Consider the following 23,203-nt stretch of genomic DNA (forward strand, 5'->3'; position numbering starts at 1 on the left):
TATATATATATATATATATATATATATATATATATATATATATATTTTATAGGTAAGAAAACTTACCTATATATATATATATAGACACTGCGAAACCCATATACCTTTATAGTATTTAAAAAGTAACATTTAAACAGTACAACTACCTTAATTAATTACTCACATCGTTTAAGCCTCTAAAAATGGAAACCTCGATAAGAAGAACCCACGATGAAACAAAATAATTTCCATTTCCCATTGACATCGACTTATCGAAGCCTCCCTATATATCTTTCGCAGGTCCCCCGAAAAAGCAAGCGGAATGAAAGCGACGACGGATTTCCGGAGCACCCGGGGATGCTTCTAAATCTAAATGTGAGCTCGCAAGCAAAATTGGAAAGAGAGAGATGAGAGACAGCCTAACCATTCTGGAGTAAGGAAGATAGATAGAAAGGGAGTGTAGAAACTAGAGAGATCGGTCCTGGGTTCGTCGACCCCCCAGTTGGGCCACAGAAAGACGAGTTATGCTTCCATTTTCATCTTTGGCAACCTGCCAAAGTTTCGTCTGGACCGATCTCATCTCTTCTCCCACTGGCATCAGTCAACGACAGTATTTTTTTTCCATCTGTCTCCGCGTCAAGATCTCAGGTTATAGAGGTATACACGTGAATAATCAAAAAGGATATCACGAAATCTGATTCGCCGTAGAGCAGAAACCTGGCTTAATACAAGGACATTGTTACAAGAAATATTGCAATTTATAGATGTAAGGCTAGGAGGTAAAGTTGAACGAATGAGGCTGTTATATAATCTAATTCATCATTCTAAATATTATTATTTATAAAATATAATAACAAGAGTTATAATGAGTCTCAAATATATATAATATATCCATCACAGTAGAAATAGTTAGAAATGAACGGCGGTAGATTTAATGTTAAAAAACAATGTCTGGAATAAATAAAAAATCTCAATCAGTTGAGTATCCATGGTGGCAAAATGATCACAAGGGCCAGTAATCGCAAAATGACTTCTCGTCTGCGGTGGAATGGGCAATGGTCCGTGAAATCCAACATGGATCATCGCGGAAAACGTGTGCTTTTTATTCGCGAATCTTGTCACGCGCTCGATGGATAACGTTTGAGCAAATACGTGACACATATACACATATACACACACGTACAGAGGAGAGCGTTTCTCCATGAACGCGCGAAGCTGTTCAACGAAGCTGGCACGAACTCCTCAACAAACCACCGCAATTTCTCTTAAAGGCGTTGGCATGCCAGCGGACACGACGAGCCGCTCAATCGAGATACCCTGCAGCGATACTATCGCGAAACGAGTTTTAATATCGCTGCTCGAATCGCGCGAAAAACTTACCAAAAACGTTAACGTTTCGCGGTCTACCTGCGGGAAACACTTTAGACTATGACGGATCCGAGGTAATCTTCTTGTTGAAGACGATGTTTTATGCTGATAAATGTGATAAAGAAGTAACGTAATTTTAGTGATAAATATTTGCTCATTAATTGTCAAGAGCCATCATCGATCACTTTTGTATCTGAGTTATCAAGAATTTTTGTGATAACTGAAGTAGCTTGCAGTTCGTATAAAATTAGGGGATTTTATACTATTAGTAGACTGTGGATTTTCTGCATTTATGATATAAACAAATATAATAAACACGTGCTAAGCATAACCAAAAGGTATGTGCACTTATACAAAATGAAATAACAATATGATTATATTAATTGTAGATCATTAATTGTATTCAATATACATTATGTATATTTTATGTATGTTTTCTATATTATTGTCCGTCATAAATACATAAAATCTGCAATTTAGTTATCAGTTCTTTACTTTTGCAATTATTTAAACAAAATTAAACAAAGTTCACAGTTTGTAACAAGTTCGACAAAATTTTCATTCGTAAATAATTTTGTAATAATATAATATCTAAATATATTTCACAGGTGTTCACATTACTCTACCCGCTCTCTGTAAACAGGTTGTTTTCCTACAGGTAGGCATCCTTTTAAGGGGTGAATCTACAGACCAGAGACAAACGAAGACGAAGTACAATCTGAATGATTGATTATCGATAATATCCACACAAAAATTAAGCTTACTTTTATTTCTGTTTTACACTTCACATATGTGTGTCATGGGTTTCCATTAAACAATCGAGCCGTTCGCTGCACAAATCGATTAACTCCATCAGTCACATAAAAATTGCAACATCACTGACGATTATTTTTTGGCTATTCTTTTTTATTAGTTGTATATACCGTTATATAAAAGCTACATCTGTATTTGTGCATTCTACAATATTTCTTTGAATTTATACTATAAAAGGAATTTTAAAAAACAATGTACATTATTTCATCGCATTTCTCAACTTCTTGCTTTATGGAGTTAATCGACTTGTGCAATGGACGGTTCAATTATAAACCTAAATTCTGAAGATAAGGTTTCAAAGATCTGACAAGATTACGAATCAAGTATCACGACAAATGATCGATTATGTATCTCCCAATTATTTCTAAACAAAATGTTATTCTGACAGAAGTGTTCACGGATACTAGTGCAACAGTCATTGCGTTAAAGGGATGGACAATCGTCCTGTTTAAAAATCAAGTCAGAGTTTAACCGAATTCGCGCAGCCACGTTGAAACAGCTCGTCCCAATTTTAGGCCACCGAATATGGCCGTGCTCCGACGTACCGGTTGTTCCCATCGTTCTCGCAGGAGACACGCGCGTTTCGAGCAATACACGCGGCCTGCACGCGTCACTTCGCGAGACCGCGTGCAATCGCAGACTCCGTTGCAGAACTCACTTTCACTTCGAACCACCGCGGAATCCGTTTTCATTGTCAGCGACAGTCGACTCGTCGAAACGTTACCGTATTTTACACCCGCGACATGTCGACGCCGAAAAATTACGGAGTTCAAGGTTATCCCCTCCATCTGGGTAAGGGAATATTCCCTGATGGTGCTTCATCGGTGAGAAAAGCAAGAGACTAGAGATATTATGTGTAAAAATTAATTCTGAGCCTTTAGATTCTATCGTTTGTAACTGTAGTTTAAATACAAATATTTACACGTCATTTTGTCAAACTATTAACCTTCTTAGTTCTCAATTTAATGTCTTTAACAATGAATTTATATACAGGGTGAGTCTTATAACGTGACGACCTCAAATAAATCGTAAGGTATTTGTTGTACGACAAAATGTTTCAAACAAAAGTTGCATGGTATCTAGGGGGACATACAGTGCTGTAATCTGTTTTTCATTACCTTACTTTTTTTAATGAGATATTAGGGTTACCTTCAGTAACCCTCAGGACCCCCAGAACCCCCAGTTCAGGGAGGGATAGATTTTGACAAACGCTTCATAATGTAGATCAAAGACCAACCACTACAGATCTCAATGAGAAGACATCTGTCAATGGTATCGATAACCCGGAAATCGTTCAAATTTCCAAAGCGTGACATAGATACGTCGCCCTGATTCTTGGACTTTTACGAAATCAAGAAAGTTTGCCTGCAATCGTAGAATACTCCATTTGCGTTGGATGTGATCCTTTATGGGCAACGTTTTGCAATCTCGTTTAGTATGATCTCTCTGCGATAGAGACTTACGAATTGCGACGTTTTTCTGTGGATGTAAGGTAGAGGTCTATTTTGAAATGAATATAATCATATGAAGTTACAACTACGTACCTTTACTTAGAAAGAGACACAAAGATTTCCCGATTTGTTGCTTTTATAATTTAATTAATATTTGAAAGCATAGGAGATCAATTTTTGTTTTTCTCTTGAAAAATGCAGTGATTCATGTAATGAACTTAAATTTAATTTTCTCCTAACTTTAATTAAAATCAAATATCTGCAAACTACTGGTATATGTAAATTTAAATTTGTAACCAATTAGTTTTATTTCTTCTCAGATTCTTCAGTTGCAATTTTTCCCTAGAATATTCGATTTTCTACGCTTGAGTGTCCATTTTTTTTGAAGATTTTATATGAAGAATATTAAGAAAACAATTACATTTTTATAATAAAAGTATTTATATTTCGCATAGTATTTTAAATAAAATCTCTTAATGGAATTAGCTGCAGCCCCTGATAAATTTAAATCTACTACTACTTAAGTAGATAGCTTAAGATTATTAAGATAGACTACTATTTACTCTATAAATCTACTGTTTCCGATTATTTTGAAATATACTATTCAATAAAATTTCAATCCCCATCATCCTCATCCTAAAAGACAACAAAATTAATTCCCCATCTATATCACATCCAAATGAAAAACCAAATCTCACAACCAACTTACATGATCCATTTTCTCCTCGATAAGTTAACTACTGGTATCTCTACCTTACTAACATTCTGAACACCTAAATATTGAATTATTTCCTAGATTAAAAATAGGGGTAAATTAACGATGCATCGTTCGTTGGTTGCACGAACACGAAAGGTATTCTATCCGGAGTCGAGTTCAAAGATGCGGTACTTGAAGATGACTGTACCACCTCCACGGGGTCCCGTCTTTGGGGTTTTCTTTTTTCCCTGGTCCCTTCGGAGGCAGGAGTCAGTGTCGTAAGGTCGTAGGTACGATATAGGCAGAGGCGCGGTGGAAGGATCACGCCCGTCGCGGTCGTCTCGTATAATACCGGTTTGTTAGATTACACGAGAACGTACAGGAGATCCATGCCACGGTAGATCCTCTTGGATCGACCTGCCCAGACCCAGCCTTTGTACGTCTAGTCTGCCTGGTTCTGTTTCTGATTACGTGGCCGTGACAACACGCGTTAATGGCGTCGATCGGTGCACGTATCTTGGCATCGATGGTGGCATAACTCGACAAATTAAATAAATAACATGGACCTAGGTTTTAATAAACATACAGTGAGTGTAAAATGTATTGTACACCGATGAATTTCCCAAAAAACTTTTCTGTGAAATTGTAGTTTCTTAACTTATTTTTGTATAATCAATGATATTTTACATATTCTCGGAAATCTCTAAGATAGATATAGTCTAACCAACATTTACTAGTTAATGTGATTCGTGAAATTAACAAAAAAATGCGAAAAGTAGGTAAAAGTATAGAAGCAATAAGTATTTGTACGATTCTTATAACGAACCATTTACAGTAGAGTTTGTAACGTAAATACATTAGTTTATTGCTCCGTACGAATTAGAAAACATCGAATTTCCAGGAAAGTACTTTTAAAAATGGCTCTAATAGAGGAATTGAAGAAGATCCCACTTCGATTAACTAATAATTTAGTTAATTTAACGCTTAGAAGAGTTGCATTAATTATAAAATCAAAAGGACGAAGGAAATATTGAATATATATACTTGTAAATTAATGTTAATTTCTTTTTTTTTTAATCAAGTTTTAAAAATTAAACAGTTGTGCGAATACTTATTGTTTTAATTTCTATCCATTAATTGTTTTTCTTTTTGTTAATTTCGTAACTTACATAAATAGGTATTTTTTTGTACTCTATTCCAGAGATTTCCGAGAATATGTGGAATGTCATTGCTTATAAAAAATAAGTTAATAAATTACAATTTTACAATTACAATTTTTGGTGTACGAATACTTTCTACACCCACTGCATGTACTCTTTTAGAGGTGGTAAAATAACGTACTCTTCCCAACATAATCAAATGGAAAAACTTATTAACTAATCCTATCCCTTTCTTGTCCACCATACCATTTTCGATATGTCTACGTTAATTTTGTTTAATTAATGTTGTTGTTGCAATATTCACTGTGTGTTTTTCTTGTACAGATTATTATTTAAGGCTGTTCTTTTCATAACAGGTTTTCAATGCTTTTTGTAAACGTATTGATGAACAAAACAATGGTCGATAAAGTTTAAATAGGATTTCTCATAGTATTATTTATAGTACTGTTGAATTATATGAATTGCTTGAAAGACAGCATTTTATTTTGAAATATGATGATATTTAGAATTTGCAATTAATGCTAATTAATGCTAAGTATACAACGTGAGATATCTCGCTTATAGTTGCTATTATAGGAAAAGCACAAATGATAAAAAATACTGCAAATTTTATTTATAACCTTTTTTAATCAATGCATACTTTCAATAAAACCATTAGTAACCGAGACAAATGAAATTCAATACGAACAATAGTCTTACAGTGTATGGAGAGCGTATCCAATATCAACCATAAATCATGCAATATATTGTCTATAGTTGGATTTACAGAATAAGTATATATAAGAAAAGTTGTTGAAAACTATATGTGGAAGCTATTTGGGTGTATTCAAGTTTTCGATAGTATCGATGCTAACCGAGATAAGTACAATTCAACTCGTACATCGTAACATTCTTTCAAGAAGAGGTAGCTGTATACACAGCGTGCATGCCCATTATCGAAATAGCAAGATGATTGGCGTCTAGCTTGTCGATGGGCGTGATGGATGTAGCTGGAGTTGCAATTTAAACGCGTCTGTTGGATGACTCCGTAAAACGACTGTCTTTATGTAACTTCTACGAACTAATGGATATAATTGTAAATAATAAATCTTGTTGGACGTAATGTGGTGACTCGTGATTGAATCGTTCTCACAGGGACGTTGTAACTTTCTATGAAAATTAATTTCTTGGTGACTGGTTAGTTGTCACATGATTGATGGTAATTATTAATATCGCATTGTACACTCTACTTATATTCGTAACAGAGATCTCGTCAGGATCATACATTTTTATATTTTAGAAACCATTAACAGTGAGTAGATACAACAACTTTACAAGAATATCTATTTTCAATTCGCTGTTTATATTTTTCAACCTTGTATATGTTTCATTTCTTCCTAATAAAATATGAACAGTATTCATACTTCTAAATAACGAACGCTTAATTCAAATAATATATTATTCAAATAAAAACAGAATATCGAATTTACATGAATAATTTCTATATATTATTCATTCTTTTGCACTCAAAGTATTTCCCACAGGCATCGACAAAGCTCGTTTCTCTCTGGAATACTACAAATATACTGCACTGAAAATCAAACTATTATAAATTAGTATCACGGTTAAAGAGATTAATTGATATGAAAAAAAGTAATGGCTATTCGAAACAGCACGTAATACCTCATCACTAGTCCTCAATCCAAAAGGATCGAATAGATATGTCTACTTTTAGATCCTAAACAACAACGAAACGAACACAAACGATTTACGAATGTATCCAAAGAATGATGATCATTTCGCGACTAGAATAGATCTAGGAAACACCGAGTTCCAGGATAAAGCAATTTGTAACCGCGGCATAAAATTACCCGATAATTTGTAAACCCTCTCAAGATTAATTAACGACCCTCGTGGATGTTAATTTGCGAACAGCCGCGCGGCGAGTCGCCGTAAAACAATGAGTCATTATTTCGGTCCAAGGATCGCTAGGGAAACGTATTCGCTGGCGATGCAAATGAATATCCCCGAGACGCGCGACGTGTAACCGATAATGCTGTGATGTAACTGTAACCGGTAATACCGTGATGTAATGTATCAAACCAGTTGTATCGCTGTTATCGCGTGTTTCAACGATAAGATCGTGTGACGGGCACAAGCGCAGAGGAGGCATACTCCTCGCGCGTCTTGTCGTCCGCTGTTTGTTAAATTACATCGGGGCGAAAGATCCTTGCATCGCCAGATAGAATCTCTATGAGCCGCGAGCGTACAAATCGCTCCAACGAAACAAATTGCTAAACTGCGAGATGCTAGGCGCGTCACGGACCATCCGCATCCGTGCATCGTCTGCGGCTAAACGCGCGAGACGTCTGCTGAGACGAGCTAGAAACGGCTCGTGATTGAGCTATTCTTATCACGGATGAACTGAGGAAGTCCCCTCGGTAGGAAGTGCTGGATAATGGGCAAATTTTAGAGGCCGTACAGTGAATTGGCAAAATCTGTTATTGCTTTGCACGGGGTTTTGCAAAAGGGGATTTAGGATTTTGTTTCGACAATAGTAACGAAATATATTGAGAGTACAAATTAGTTCGGTCCATTTTTTTTTTTTTTTTTTGTAGTGAAAAATGCATTTATTTCGAGAACCAAATGAATTAACAGATCAATCAAAGTATTGTCCATCGCTGTTTACTACTTTTTCCCACCTCTCAGGCAATTTTCGAATTCCAGCTCGAAAAAATATCTCGTCTTTTGAGACGATCCAAGTTACAAGCCAATTTTCGATTTCTGCGAAAGAAGTGTCACAAGGAGCAATCTCCGGCGAATACGGCGGGTGCGGTAAAATATTCCACTTAAGCTTTTCCAAATAATTTTTCACAACTTTTGCGATATGAGGCATTATCATGCAGAAGAATGACTTTGTCATGTCTCTGATCATATTTCGGTCGTTTTTGTCGTAATGCACGGGTCAAACGAATCAATTGCAGCCTATACCGATGGCCCGTAATGGAATCGCGACGTTGTAGCAGCTCATAGTATACAACACCCTTTTGATCCCACCAGATACACAGCAGGACTTTAGAACCATGAATATTCGATTTTGGTGTTGATGTTGAGGTCAATGGTAATGATTGACCTGGTGTAGCGTAGTATTTTTTCTTCTTGGGGTTATCGTAGAATATCCATTTCTCATCCCTAGTCACACTCCGATGTAAAAAAACCCTTTCTTTGTTGCCTTTGAATCAGCTGCTCGCAAGTAAAAAATCGCCTTTCAATGTCTCTCGGTTTCAGTTCATACGCCACCCAATTGCCTCGGTTGTGAATCATTCCCATGGATTTATCGTACAGAAACTGCTTATTGGGTAATTCCCAATGATTCTGCAAGCTCTTCTTGAGTTTGACTCGGATCTTCATCGAGTAATACCTCCAATTGATTGTCTTCGAATTTTTTTGGCTGTCCAGAGCGAGGCTTGTTTTCAACGCTAAAATCACCATTCTTACAGCGTCGAAACCATTCCCTACATGATTTATCAGTTGAAGCATTGTCACCGTAGACTTCAACAAGCATTCGATGTGCTTCAGTTGCACTTTTTTCCAATTAAAGCAGAAAACTAAAACCTCCCGGAAATGCTGCTTACTTAACACAAAATTGACATGTTCAACAAAGTAAAAAACAGGGGTATTAAATGAAACTCAAAGCAATATAAACTGAATGTTATTGGCAGATATCTAACCTCTCAGAAACAATTGAAACCAGTTGTCACTATGAAATATTCATAAAAGCCAGAGCCATCTTTTGAAAACGGATCAAACTAAATTTGTGCTCCCAATATTTCGGAGGGTACTTAAGAAGGTATTCTAGTCTAGAAATTTCAAAAATCAATTTTCTTTTGCATTGTCTTCAAGTGTAGAACTTTCAAAATGTACGCGTCAAAGGATTTTGTCGGATTTGTGGAATTAATGAAATTAGGGACGTCCAAACAGAATGGTGTATAAGTGCACATACTTGGTAATATACCATACATAAATGAATTATATATATTTTTGAAATATAAAGAAATCTGTGTGCATATTTAAAGAAAAAGAAATTCAAAGGAATACCTGAAATTTGACGCTCTACTTAGAATACACCTTTAAATGACATCATCTCCTACGTTTAATTGCCATTATGTGTACTCACACATTTAAAATACAAATAATTTAATATTTACCATACCATTCGTGATATAATAGAAAAACGAGATTCTAAAGGTCCTTTTGGAAAACCTTTCGTATCGAATCGAAGAGGAATATGTGTCAATGGTTGATATAGTTCTCGAAGGGACGATAAAACTAAAGGGGTAATCGAGTCTTCAAACCTTTAATAAATTATTTTTAAGATTATTATATATTCAAATAGTTACCAACAAATTTTCTGCTCATTTTCTAGTTTATCGAAAACTTCTTAAAAATGTCTTGTAACTATTTTAGTTTCGTTATTCGTCAATATAAATTTTAGAATGTATAATTGATGTTATATTAAAAATATTAAGAACGCAATTAACAAAGACTTCTATTACGTGCGCTTTTATTGGGAAGTTAACGGTAAACCAATATCGAGTATACGATCTCCATCGATTACTATCGATCCCATCGAAAACTTGTATAAACCAAAAAAGTTTCAAAATTCATTTCCCTATAATTTTTGTAATATACAAATTTTCTATAAACGAAATACTAAGTGCCATGCCGTATATTCTGTTTGTCATCGACCACACCCCATCACCTAACAAGAATATTGTGATGTGCACCTTTCATGTAATATACCTCAATTACTATCGATCCTATCAAAAACCTGTACAGACTAAACAGTTTTCAAAATTTAATTTCCAATAACTTTTATTCTACACAAATGTGTCGTAAATGCAACAGTAAACGTCATGTTGTATACTTTATGTGTGGCACCGACCACGTCCCATCGTGATATTCATCTCATTTCATTTATCTCGATCACTATCGATTTTACAAAAATCCGTATACATCTAGTTTCCAAATTTAATTCCAAACAACGTAAATTATAAAAACTCTCGCCATAACAGCAACAATAAGGAAGATATAGAACAGTTTATATTTAGAGTCTACTCAGAATCTTCTCTCCCAATAAAAGTTCCCTGTTTCTAGAAAGAGGGTGTGGTCAGAGTAGTCGCATATCTCAAAAATATTACAAACTAAAACCACCGTCTGAGCAATGTTACACCACACACCGAAGAGCAGAAATTTATCGGAGGCACGTTCGAGAAATAGACCGGTATGTTAAAGTGAAACGTATCCTATCGTTTTCATGTCGGTAGCCACATCGCCCGTCTAAGATGCATAATAACGACCATGCCCAAGAAGGATTACGTAATCCCGGCGCGAGACGCGCGTTTTCACCGGGAGTAAACCGTCTCGATCTCGATGCACGTTGTCTCTCGTTAACGACAGAATCGTCCGGGCCGCGTCCAATTACTTTGGGGCCATAACGAACGCGAGATGGTTCCCCCGTTCATGGCGGCGCGATCTCGAACCAAGGGACCCGTAGCGGTTAAATTTATCCTTCGCGGAGTTTCGGTGAGCTCGTTTTGCTCGATGGATACCTAAAATGCCCACGGTTTCGAGAGGACTCGGAAATAGCTATGGACTCGGTGTGCCGACCGGCTCCCGAAATATCTAACACCATAGATTATGCTCGCGTGTAAACCGCGTGCAAATGCGCGCCGCACTCTACCTGACGAATGTTGGAACGATTAAATGTCTTCGAACGCTTCCTAAAACATATATCACACCCCCTGGGACGCTTCTTTGACAACTTTCACCGCGACGCTGATATATACTGTCTGTCGGTGGTCGATAGTTAACGCCTTGACGAACGGTCAGCCAGTTCTAAGGTATTTCTAATCTGCGTATGCCGAATGCGATACGGTTTGCCTGTTTTCGAATAACAGGAAAACGGTTGGGGTGATTGCTACGTATCTTGGAGACTGTCTTTGGAGTAGCCAGGTTTAAAACTAAACTCTTGACGAATATTAACACGTATGCGTATGTTTCCTTATTTACGAACACAATACCTTTTAGAATTATAAAATATACAATATTAAAGTCACACAGTACATAGTATATATTATTATTATTATTATTATTAGCAAAACACTGGGGTGCTTGGCTTAGGGACCTCTATATATTCTACATTGCTTTTATACTTTATATAAAGTGAGTTATAAAAATTGTTTATTGTTAAAAATCAAAAATTTTTAATTCTTTCCTTTGAAAACTTTCTTTTTCTGTGCACGTTTTGAATAAAATTTATATTAACCAAGATATATTAAATGAAACGTGCACATAATAATGTCCTAGAAGGATGAGAAAACTGTGGCCTATGCTACCTATGAAGTACGAGATATCTCGCATATTATTGCTTTTCGTGTATCGAGAGACTTCAATGCCAGCATAAACACGTTTAGGGAGTAGGCGTACCGAAAAATCGAATTCACGAACTTTGCGTTTAACCGTTTTAAAAATAAGAGTGATATTAGCGCAACTTTGTGTAATTAGTTATTGTTATAACTATATCGACGTTGAACAGAGAAAAGTGGGGTCTTACTGACAAGCTGCAAATTCAGAGGATGAGTTGGACGATCGAGATAACTCGTATCGACACGTGTTTACACGTGTATTGAAGACTTTTAACGAAATCTACTTTTAAAATAATTTAAATGACAAAAATTTAATGAACATCAGTCATGAAACTAAAATAAACATTGTAATGCATTTGTTAATAAAATAAAATGTAGTAATTGAACATTTATCTATTTATGAGACATAATAACATACGATAATAAATCTTTCATGCTTTAATGAAAAATTGACTGTATGTAATTACTGTCAATAAATGAAAATAAAATTATATGAAAATATTACGTATATACTTCAATGAAGAAATAATTACCCATAATAAAACGAATTATTATCATATAGTTTCAAGTACATTCTTGACATTACATAGAAAAAGTTTAAAAAGTGTAAAATATATTGTAATTATATAACTCTGTGGGTCTAGAAACTGTTCTTTGCCGATGGTTACTAAGGGAAGATGAGGTTTGAGAAACTCTGGTCTAAGCACAGGGAGATTAATAAGACATTAGGCGTCTACGATAAGGTACGATGCTTCTTACTTGAAGTAGAGCGATCACCAGGCGCGTTTCACCGCTCTGCACGGCTATGGTGCTTATGGTGGTCGTCGGAGTGGTGGTTTGTTGCGGTGCATTCTCGTTGCACACCACCACTGTTCGTGATTCCTTCTCAGGAGGTCCCTCGCCATTCTCCATCGTTTCCATCGAATCGTGCCCGTCCACCATTCTCGTGTTTCTCCTCTTTCGCGGGAAAACAGAATCGTTCGAGCTATCACCGTGGATCGATTTAGCGATCGCGCCTCGAATCATTAGACTCGTGGCTCAATACTCGCTGCTATTCTTGTTCATGAGCAATAACTACATTTGGAAGAGACTAATATTTTCTATCGACGAACAATGAGCTTTATCCAGAGATGGAGTAAAGTGGTAAACTTTCATTGGTTTCAAATTTTGTTTCAACTTGTGTTTTTATTTTTATATGTATTTCTTTTTGTAATATTTTTATGATACGAATTTTTGACTGAATAATGTATTTTAAAAATGTATTATAAATGTAGAAAAAGTAATGAAAAGAAATCATTAATGAAATTTAAAATATGTTTATTAAAAGTATTTAATTACATTTCGACTTATATGTTCCAACCCATCTTCGAAATAAACATTATATAATTAAATGAAGTATCAACTTGTGTGTAATAAATCAACAATGAAATAGAATTACCAAGCTCTTTTAAAATTCTTTGACACTACAAAAAAATATTTTGAGCGTCTGTATAAGTCACCAGAAGATAAAAGTGATAATGTCACAATAAATCTCTGCTTTTCTAAAATTGTTTCACAAAAATTAATGTTGTTTTTTTCTTTATATTTTCGGACTAACCGTAATATTTTAAGATTGACTACGGACGCTGTATACAAATTCTGAAATTATCTGTTACGCAACTCCTCCTGCAAATCTTTCGATAAATCATTGCCATTCCGTCAACCTCTATTTAAAAAACGATTTGTCTGACGTAAACGACGAACGTCGTTTTTGAAACTCTCTTAGAAACTCGATTTTAGATTATTGCGTTTCCTTCAAGTTTGAGATTTTGAGAAGATGCCCTCAAAATCGATCAAATTAATCCTTCCACTTTCCAAAAATTGTTTTCTATAACATAGAAATTTTAAGCAATTTTTGGAATCGTCTTTGAAACTTATTAATATTATTTCTCTCTTAGTTCTTTTAAGAAAAAGATGTAAATTACAACTGTAGATAATTTTTTAAAAAGCTGACTGTTTTCAAAGAAATCTCCCAACTGCTTTGTTGATAAAAATACTCGAGTTTTACTGAATTCTGAATATTAAGATCAAAGAAATCCACCCTCATGACCCCTACCATGATACGCTGAAGATTACACTTCCTACCTAGAATAACATTTGTTTACGAAAATTGGCAGAAATACCGTTAAAAATATGATAAAAAAATATCACAAAAATCAGCATGTTTCTCGGAAAACATGGAACCCGACTCGAAATGCTAGTGAAATACGGAATTTAATTGGCGTCTCACCAAAAATTCGACCACTCGGAAGCACAGTGAACAAACGAAGGTTTAATGGTTCGCTTTTATCCGCGGTGAATTAATTTCGACGTTGATCAACGTTCCCCGCGTGCCTCAGCAGTGAGAAATCGAGCTATCACGCGGAAACATTGTGGGTAAAATTGATGCTCGCTATCGTTCCCTCTTCCTCGCAAGACAGCGCGAAGTGGAAGTTATGCTCTCCAGTTACCAACGCCGTCTTTACTGATTAACGTTATTTTTGGCGATTCGCCAAAGATCCGCTCCGTGCGAATTCCGCGGACGCGACGACGACGAATCGTTGCCGTGCAAACTACTCGAGCGAGCTGTTACGCGGCGTGGATAATTCTATTGATCTCTACTCGATCATTCGTTGCATCGGACCTGACGTAAAAGTGGGACAAAATTCTCATCTGGATGGAAATTTCGAACAACGAAGAAAACATGAAAATAGGAAGAATACCAAGCTATGATATACAGGGTGCATCACAAATCAGTCCATGATTTTCAGGTAGTTTCGAAATCTGACGAAGAAATGTTTCAAATAAAACTCAATCAGTATTTAATTAGCAAAGAATGAAATTGAAATGGATTTATTGGAACCATGTATTTTGAACTCGATTGTTTTATAAGTGACATCGAAACGAATTCAACGACCTGCTATATTATAACTTTAATATGACGTTGAATTAAATAATCGTCGTGAACCAGGTACCATGATATTTGGATTACGTATTTCGACGATAACGTCGACGCGTCGCATTTAGACGAAAACAAACATACATAAACATTATGAGTATGGCATAATGTAGCACAGGGTGAATTCGTCTTAATGTCACCTTCATAACTATCAAGTTATTTCTCGTGCAACGGTAAAGCACAGAAATGAATTCCTCACAATTACAAATTGACCATCGCTCTGTTTTATTCGTGGTAACTGACTTCTTTTGTTTTATAATCGTTTTGATTTTTAACGAGAACATTCTTAATATATATAACGATATAAAAAATTGAAGGATTAAGTAAATACATGGAAAATGAGGGCTACGCCTAAACAATTGAAATAATATGAAAGAAACTGGGTTAATGTCTCAAGCATTCAACACGAAGTATATGGTATCATTCACAATGACGTAGGTTATCAAATATCAAGTGCTCTTCTTAGAATATTTTCATGTCTACAAAGAACTTCATTTTGCTTCATTAATTGTACTGAATGATGTAGATTAATTGTATGCTCTGCATAATTTTATTAAAGATAATAAATATTTAAGTACATTTATGTACATTGATGCCTGTAACAGACTACTGTATTTTGTTATTAAATTTGATTTATGTCATCAAGTAATTATCTACGAAATTGACTCAGAGCCAGTAAATCATCATTGACTATCGAGTCATTAATTTCAGATGCAGTCCAAATGAATGTACTGCCTTATCGTTCCAGTTTGGATTACATTGTTTTAAAACAAGTAAACGTCGTGATTATCAACTTTGAACTTGTTTCATTGGTCGAAACAACGAATCACTCTGACAAACGATCGCACGAGTCTTATGATCAATTGAACATGAAAAGAGAAGAAATCGAGCAATAATCTCTGCGATACAAGGACAGGATGTGGTTTAATTAACTAGTGGTCAGTCCAAGCATTATTAATTACAATAATACACGTTTCGTCTTATAGTTCAGGTCTTCTTTGAAATACGAAAATAAAAGGTTTTCATAAAAAGGCTTTAATATTTGTGAAATACACTTGAATGATACCAACTTTCACATTTAATTATCTAGAAATCAGTGTAACAATCAGATATATTCTACGCCATTTGTTTTAATAAAAAAAAATTCTAAGGCCCCTTTTAGAAAACCCTTTATGATCCAGAGCACTCATACATAGTTTACTCGAATCATAAGTCGAAACGTATACTATTCCAAACCATAATCCCTTACCAACCATCTGCATTCTTAATTTGATTTTTCAATTCGTAAGCATCGATTTCAATATTTTCGAAACTCTTTCATTCAAGAATATAGAGATCTGTTCAAATTTTCAAATGGATTATGAAAAAAACTGTTGTACAAATTCTTTCTCCAGTAGGCTGAGGAGACTAAAGCTAGAAAAAGTGGAATTTTTTCTGAATTTTTATTTAAAATCGTAATATGGTTGTGAGATTCATTTGCACCTAATGCCGCTAATCTCCATGCACTTATACTTTATAGATATCTTTGTAAGGTGACGTCACCGACACGGACGAACGAATGGGAGGACAAAACCGGACTGACTGGTGGCGTTCTCCGAACGAGAGGTTCACCACACCGCGACCCACGATCGGAGACGATCTTGTGGAAAAAGGAGAAAAAAAACGTGAAAAATCGAGGGAGGCCGCGCGTGTACAGTCCACCAAAATCAAGGACCGTCTATGCGCCAGTGTTGGGTTGAATCTAATCTTTTAATGCGATTAGACTGCGAATTTTATGTATTTATGTATGAAATATGATAATATGAAATCTACGCACAAGACGTATGCAGAATGTATTTTATAAACTAATTGAATAATATTAATATTTTGTTTCGTATAGGTAGACAGTTTCATTGCAATTAGTAATCACTTGAATAAAGAGATCAAGAGTTATACTAATATAGAGCACTTATACAAAACATGTGCAGAATATATTTTATAAATTAATTGAGTTATATTGATATTTTATTCTACACGAGTATATACAATTCATGTACGTTTAGCACATATACAAAACATATACAGAGTATATTTGATAAATTAATGTAAACATATTAATATTTCTCTTAGTGTTAGTGCATACTTTTTGTTTGTATTTAGAATACACTTTTCATGTGTGTACAACAAATGTATAAAATTCAGAGCCTAATAATTAGTAGCCATGATTAATAAATGAAAGCACCTGTGTTTCCTCGATAATAGTGTTAGTGGTTGACAGTTAAATAGACAGGAAAAGAATCAACAACTACATCTACGTTACGATCCTATATGAGTTGCTCTTTTTCTCAAACTTGAAAAGCTGCTGCAACTAACACTATCATAATCACGATTAATGTATAATCAGATAGACTACTTTGAAAGGTTACAGGATACTTTTTTGTTACTGATTTATAAATGTAGATCACGGCATGAAAAACCTAGGATACGTATACCCAGATCATGAACACTAGTTCATGTCTCTCTTATACTAAAACGATGAATGTGGAATAATTCTGATATTGCTAAGATGGACAATAATCCATGTTCATGAATTTAGCTTGAAATCGCTTTCGTAATTTTACTTACAGATTCATTGTTTTAGTATCATTCATGAATATTCAACAGTTTCATAGAAGTTTTTACTTCAAAATTGAACATTTCCACATTTATGATTCTCGCATAATTTGAGTGCTATATTAATTTTATTATACTAAAATGTCAACAACACTCGTTTGAGACGATGTCTTCATTGACAAAAACAAAACAGTAAGCTAACACAAAGATTTATCAGTTATTGCATTAATTTATGTAATAAAGGTCTTTCCAAAAAAGAACTTTAAAGTGTTCTTCATTAATAACAAAATATTCCGTGTGAACACTGAAGTTACAGGATCTATAACGTTTAATTGTGATGGAGTGTACTTCCATTCACATTAAAAAAATTAAATATATTCCATACCATCTGTATTTTATTAAAGAACAAAATTTTAAAGTCTCTCTTAACAAATCCTTTATATTTTCAACACATTCTGCACACGTTTGCAAAAATAACATATACCATAAATGCAAGAATCCGTAAACTAATGATTACATATTAATTTGGCAACTGTTAAGTGACTATTAGAAAAGTAATCTGAAATTAATCATCAGCCCAACTCTGGCACACGACACGCGAGTTCCACGCTTCGGAACCGTGTGTTCGTACGATGGTCATTGTAGTGGAACAATATACAGTATTATCAGTCGTATTATGTCAGACTAATTACATGTTATCTGGTAGCTGACAGGTCTGCTGGTAGAAACTGTTCGATCAACGGACAACACTCGCGTGTTTTAATACGCGTGCATTGATACGTTTCGTTTTTCGTCTTTAATTGAATGCGGGAAAACCAAGCGGTACCGGTAACCTTGTCGAGCTTTCGTCTCGAGGCGTTTTCTTTTTCGCGATGGTGATAGTTTTCGCTCGATTCTTTTTTTTATACCGTTTTCAAGGGGAGGGATCAGATGAGCCTGCGAACAGTACACCCAAGGACAAGACGAAATTGAGGTCGAGAGAAAAACGCGACAAATTGGAAACGGCTCTTTGTACACAAGTATGCAGAATTCTTAATTCCAATACAAGTTTCGAGTAACGAAGGACAGATTAAAATCGTCTTATACGTGGTGATTAGTTGAATGAAAATTAGAAATTCTATCGTTAAATGAAATTATGTTTCATATTTCACCATGAAGGAGTGATTATTTAATCGAAGCACTGTTTGATGGAATCAAACTTTTTGTTACTATTCAAATAAAATTTAATCCACCTTTGTTAATTCATTCAAAATTTATGTGGATGGAAAACAGAAAAATTCACCCTTGGTTCTTTTATTTAACGAAATTGTAAACGTCTGAAAATATTAGCCTCTTGTTTACTCGAGTCTATTAAAAGTGAACTTCGTTACACTAATTCTCAATTGCTATTTTTATGTAAAATCACTACTCGATTCGTCGAGATGTATTAAAATAATGTAGAATAACGTGATAACGAATTTCTAAGAGTATTTTACGTATCATCTGTAGTAATCAATTCGATTATCATCAGACAATCACCTAAATCAATCCACGTTCAAGCAGTGACAACCGCAGCAGCAGCAACACTCGCGTGACACATGTCACAATCGCGTTAAATCACCAACCGATCAGTCGCAGACGCAAACCGGCCCGAGACTGAGCCGGGTTCGGGCTTAGTGAGCCTCGAACCATTTCGAATGCCGCCGAAGCCATTCGGCTACAGTCGACCCTCGTCGAAAGCTCACGAGCGCGCCCGATAAATTACCGCGAAAACCGACGACTACTCACGACACTCGAGTGTGATTGATAATGAGAATTATAAATCCGAATGAACGCTTTATGAATGAAACGTGGGATTAATCGAATTGCAAGAAACGATCGATAGAAATTGATTGTGGAACATGAAATAAAAGAAACGCTGGTCTCAAAAAACTATAGGCATAGAAGGCAAAGTACGAATGAAGTAGTGTATATTGGTTTGCTTGAATGAGAGATCAAATGTTGAACAAAATGTGACAATTGATAACTGAGAATTGATTATCAACTGTTAATTAAAATTGATATCTGTATTGTATAATTGTGAAGAATAATTATCTGTAGGAATAAGAATTGATCAGTCGTCAACTGTAACTGCAAACGAAATAGTGTACTTATATTAGTATCGTATTGCCTTGTTAAATAAATCCTACATTTAAATAAGAAAATCCTTGAATCTAGTACACCATTCACGGTATCCATTACAAATTACATAAATTATTATAATCTCATGAAGGATCATAAAGATAGATAATTTAATTGCCTACCAAAACTATCGGTTTTAAATCGTTGTCCTATAACGATTTTTTATTCGTACTTTTAACAACTTTCTAACAAATTTAATTAGAATAAAATAGCTTAGTAAACGTTAAAAGTTGTATTTCAAAATATTTTCGACAACAGCTGCAGTTTCTTTCAATAATTGTAAAAATTTCTTGAATAAACAAGGCATAGGTATAAGTAACTTTCTTTATAATTTAATTATAATTGCAATTAAATATAACAACACAAGATAACTATAATAGTTGAGTTGTTATAATTTAATTATAACTACAATCATAAATGTAGTTATAGAGACGCTCTAATTGAAATCGTGGACTTCCCTTATCAGTCAGATCTCGACGAGTTTCTTCCACTAAAACACTTTATTTACAAACGTAACGAGCAAGCCATGCATACATCAAATTTGTTACAACACATTACACAACTTAAATCGAAAACACTGTTTTATTAATTTATTTAATCACTTACTGAGTTTGGTTTATTAGGATGAGGAGTAAGGTTTACGTTTATCGGTTTGTTATCCTTACCATGCTTTGCGTCGTTGATGCAACGACGAGTTCAACCCGGCACACATGAATGTTGCAGATTATAAATATTTATCGAATGAGTTAATGTTTCTTGGTTGTAAATGATATTTCAAACTTGATTCAGAGCATATACAATAACTACTGCATTATTGGAACTAGTGCATTAATTCTATTTGACTTAATATTTTTTGTTATTGTGTAAATTGTATATCTCTTGTCGTAAATCATCCAATGATTGTGTCATTCATTGATCTTCATCAGTATTATCAACGCCAGGTTGAACATATAGAGAAAACATTCAATTATTAACCTAAAGCAGGCACGTCAAACTCACGTGGTTGGCATGTCTGACTTAAAGCATAAATGCCAGAGATGGGCACAATTCTTAACTAATCGAAACTTTCAAATAACGAATAAAAGGTTGCAAACGTTGTGCTTCTATATTTCCATCCTTACAATGTGTCCGTTGAAAAAATAAGGATTCAATCTTTTACAATCAATGAAACAAATGAAGCAAATCTATACAATTGACTTATCAATTAAGAAACTAATATATGCAAGAACTAAAAGAATAGGTGTAAATTAATGAAAAACTGTTTAGTTATGTTACATATTTACATGATGGTCATCTTTCAATCTACATAGCACCCTTAGCTAAGCACACATATGAACGAAAAATGTAATTTACGAATAGAAGATAAACAACTTTTAATTCGTCACTTGTTCAATGAAAATTGCAATCTAAATTACATAAGTAAATTCTGTACCCTCGAGGCAAACCAAGCATATCAAGTCTTTTTGAACATTTAGTGTTCTACATATCAATAAAAAAGATAACATTTATTAATGACATCTTTACCAAATGAAATTCTGTGTCCCAAATTCAAACTACTTTCAGTTTAAATGTTGAACATATAATATTAATTATGTAACATAATATGCTTATCCCACGACTTATAATAATTTACCATTAAATTACAGAATTATATTTCAAATTAACACGTTGACTGCCAGACTAATCTTGAAAGATTCTACTGAGATCAAATTTTGTTTAGAGACTATTAGAGACTACATATCCAAACATTTATCGTGCCATTTATTTTTGTAACTTCATCGAAAATCAAGAATTTCATTCAAATTTATTTTATTCGATACTGAACATTCAGAATTCTTATTCAGTGAAAAGCACTGTTATCCATATTTGGGTGACGTAGCGATCAACGTGTTAAATAAAGGAAAGTTCACTTTAACAACCCTTTAATGCAATAAGCGTTTGTTTCCACCTATCATTTATCATTCTAAACAAAATTTTACCCTTCCCATCTCTGGTAAATGCACATCGATCACACAGACGAAACAGCTAGCTTGCATTGGGCAGCGGCAAACGACGTCGATTTTCATTGACGCCTGGTTGGTAACCGTTGAAGCATGCTGCTTCATGGTTGCGATTGCAGCTACAGCAACACTCGTTTCTTTCGCCATTCATCGAGGAAACCCTGATCGAACTCACCTTCCTCGCTCTTTCGAGGAAATCTTGCCCTTCTATACTGTCCTCCTTCTTCGTGGGTGACATTTCGATCCCGCTGTCCTCGTGGTGGCGCGTATACTCCTTCAAGGATAACGTCATATCCTTCGAAGCATCCATGGATTTCTCTTCTACGCGTGGTTTCTCTTCTTCCTTCAGCTCGCAAATCTTCGTAAACTTTATCATGCGTTCAGTATCGTCGGTTTTTGTCGAAAGCTCATCCCTGCGACTGTACGACTCAGCTGTTAAACATTGCAAGTTTGAATGAAACATTGCATCTCAACATACAAAAAATAGAATTATTCTTCTTCAACAAAATATTTTTAAAGAAAACGTGCAAGAAGCGTTTCTGGCATCAAGAATAAATTGTAAAATTAGAATCGCGTAAATTTAAATTCCGCGAGTGGGTTCAATTAAAATGAACACAGATGAACCAGACTTACTTTTCGAGCTGGGTTCTGTTTCGTGATGTACTCCGTTCGTTTTTCTATGGGCATCCGACGACACAACGCGTTCGATATCCTTCATTTCTTTAATGTCGACGTTCTCACGATGATCCTGAAGAGTGTTGGATACCACCTTGTAAGATGTGACCCCGAATCGAGTGTCGTGCGATACACGCAGAGTCGTGGTTTCCGTCACTTCCTTCACGATTTTTCCAGATTTTTCCTGCACCAAAAAGTATGAATGTATAGTATAAGATTTATTTTGAAACAGAGACGTTTCCACTATATTTTTAATAATTCCTATTTTTATTTAATCACTTCAAGCACTCTGTGTCTTACAATGTAATTTTTTAAATGGGAGATACACATACTTGACGTGTAATACAAATATTGCAAATGGTCTATAATTAATTAAACACAACACATCCTAGGAGAGACACTGCGGTTAAGACCATTTAAAATATTCTTTATTATTATGAAACATTCAATGTTTCAAACATGAAAGAATTATATTCTTAGTCTATATGGACTCTCAATCCATAATTTTCCCTGTGTTAATTTACACTGAACATAAGTCAATTAATATGATTGTATATTGACCACAATTATTGTAATTATTAAAATTCACATAGGAATACAATATAATATTTTTCATTGAATTGGAGAACATTCCTTTCGTCAAAGAAAGAAGAAAGAGTTGTCCGTTTCTTAATCATTACTCCAAATAGTTATTTAAATAAGTTTCAATTTCCTGCGTACCTCTACCCTCTTCTCGACAGACACAGTTTTCTCAATTTCCTTTTCCCCGTTCATCTTGCAAACTTCCGGCTTCGAGACCTCTATCAGTACAGTTTTTTCCGCTATTCCTGGAACCTTCGAGGCATCTTCTTGTTTAATTACAGATGAGGACACCGCTGCGCTCGTGGCGATAAATTTAGGATCCTCGGTGTTCCACCTTCGCAG

General features: G+C 34.9%; 1 protein-coding gene and 1 long non-coding RNA gene across 13 annotated transcripts in view; one reads left to right on the forward strand and one right to left on the reverse strand.

Annotated features, from left to right (window-relative positions):
* Nucleotides 1-659, forward strand: part of LOC128895119 (uncharacterized) — a 3,382-nt gene extending 2,723 nt beyond the window's left edge. The window contains exon 4 of the long non-coding RNA XR_008461718.1: nt 280-659. This is a non-coding gene — a long non-coding RNA (uncharacterized LOC128895119). The remainder of the gene's footprint in view (nt 1-279) is intronic.
* LOC128895072 (titin) overlaps nt 1-23,203 on the reverse strand; it is a 109,633-nt gene that overhangs the window by 63,978 nt on the left and 22,452 nt on the right. For 10 of the 12 annotated variants that reach the window (XR_008461690.1, XR_008461691.1, XR_008461689.1 and 7 more), the window contains 4 exons: nt 23,000-23,195; nt 22,238-22,463; nt 21,780-22,036; nt 12,635-12,832 (listed from right to left, as the gene is read on the reverse strand). Coding sequence is in view for 9 of the 12 variants with exons in the window: in XM_054157307.1 (XP_054013282.1) it covers nt 12,635-12,832; nt 21,780-22,036; nt 22,238-22,463; nt 23,000-23,195 (877 nt within the window). In the remaining 3 variants the exon portion in view is untranslated. The remainder of the gene's footprint in view (nt 1-12,634; nt 12,833-21,779; nt 22,037-22,237; nt 22,464-22,999; nt 23,196-23,203) is intronic. The other 2 variants (XM_054157314.1, XM_054157309.1) reach the window with 1 other exon arrangement.

This window comes from Hylaeus anthracinus, unplaced genomic scaffold (assembly GCF_026225885.1).
Source record: "Hylaeus anthracinus isolate JK02 unplaced genomic scaffold, UHH_iyHylAnth1.0_haploid 4, whole genome shotgun sequence".
NCBI lineage: Eukaryota > Metazoa > Arthropoda > Insecta > Hymenoptera > Colletidae > Hylaeus > Hylaeus anthracinus.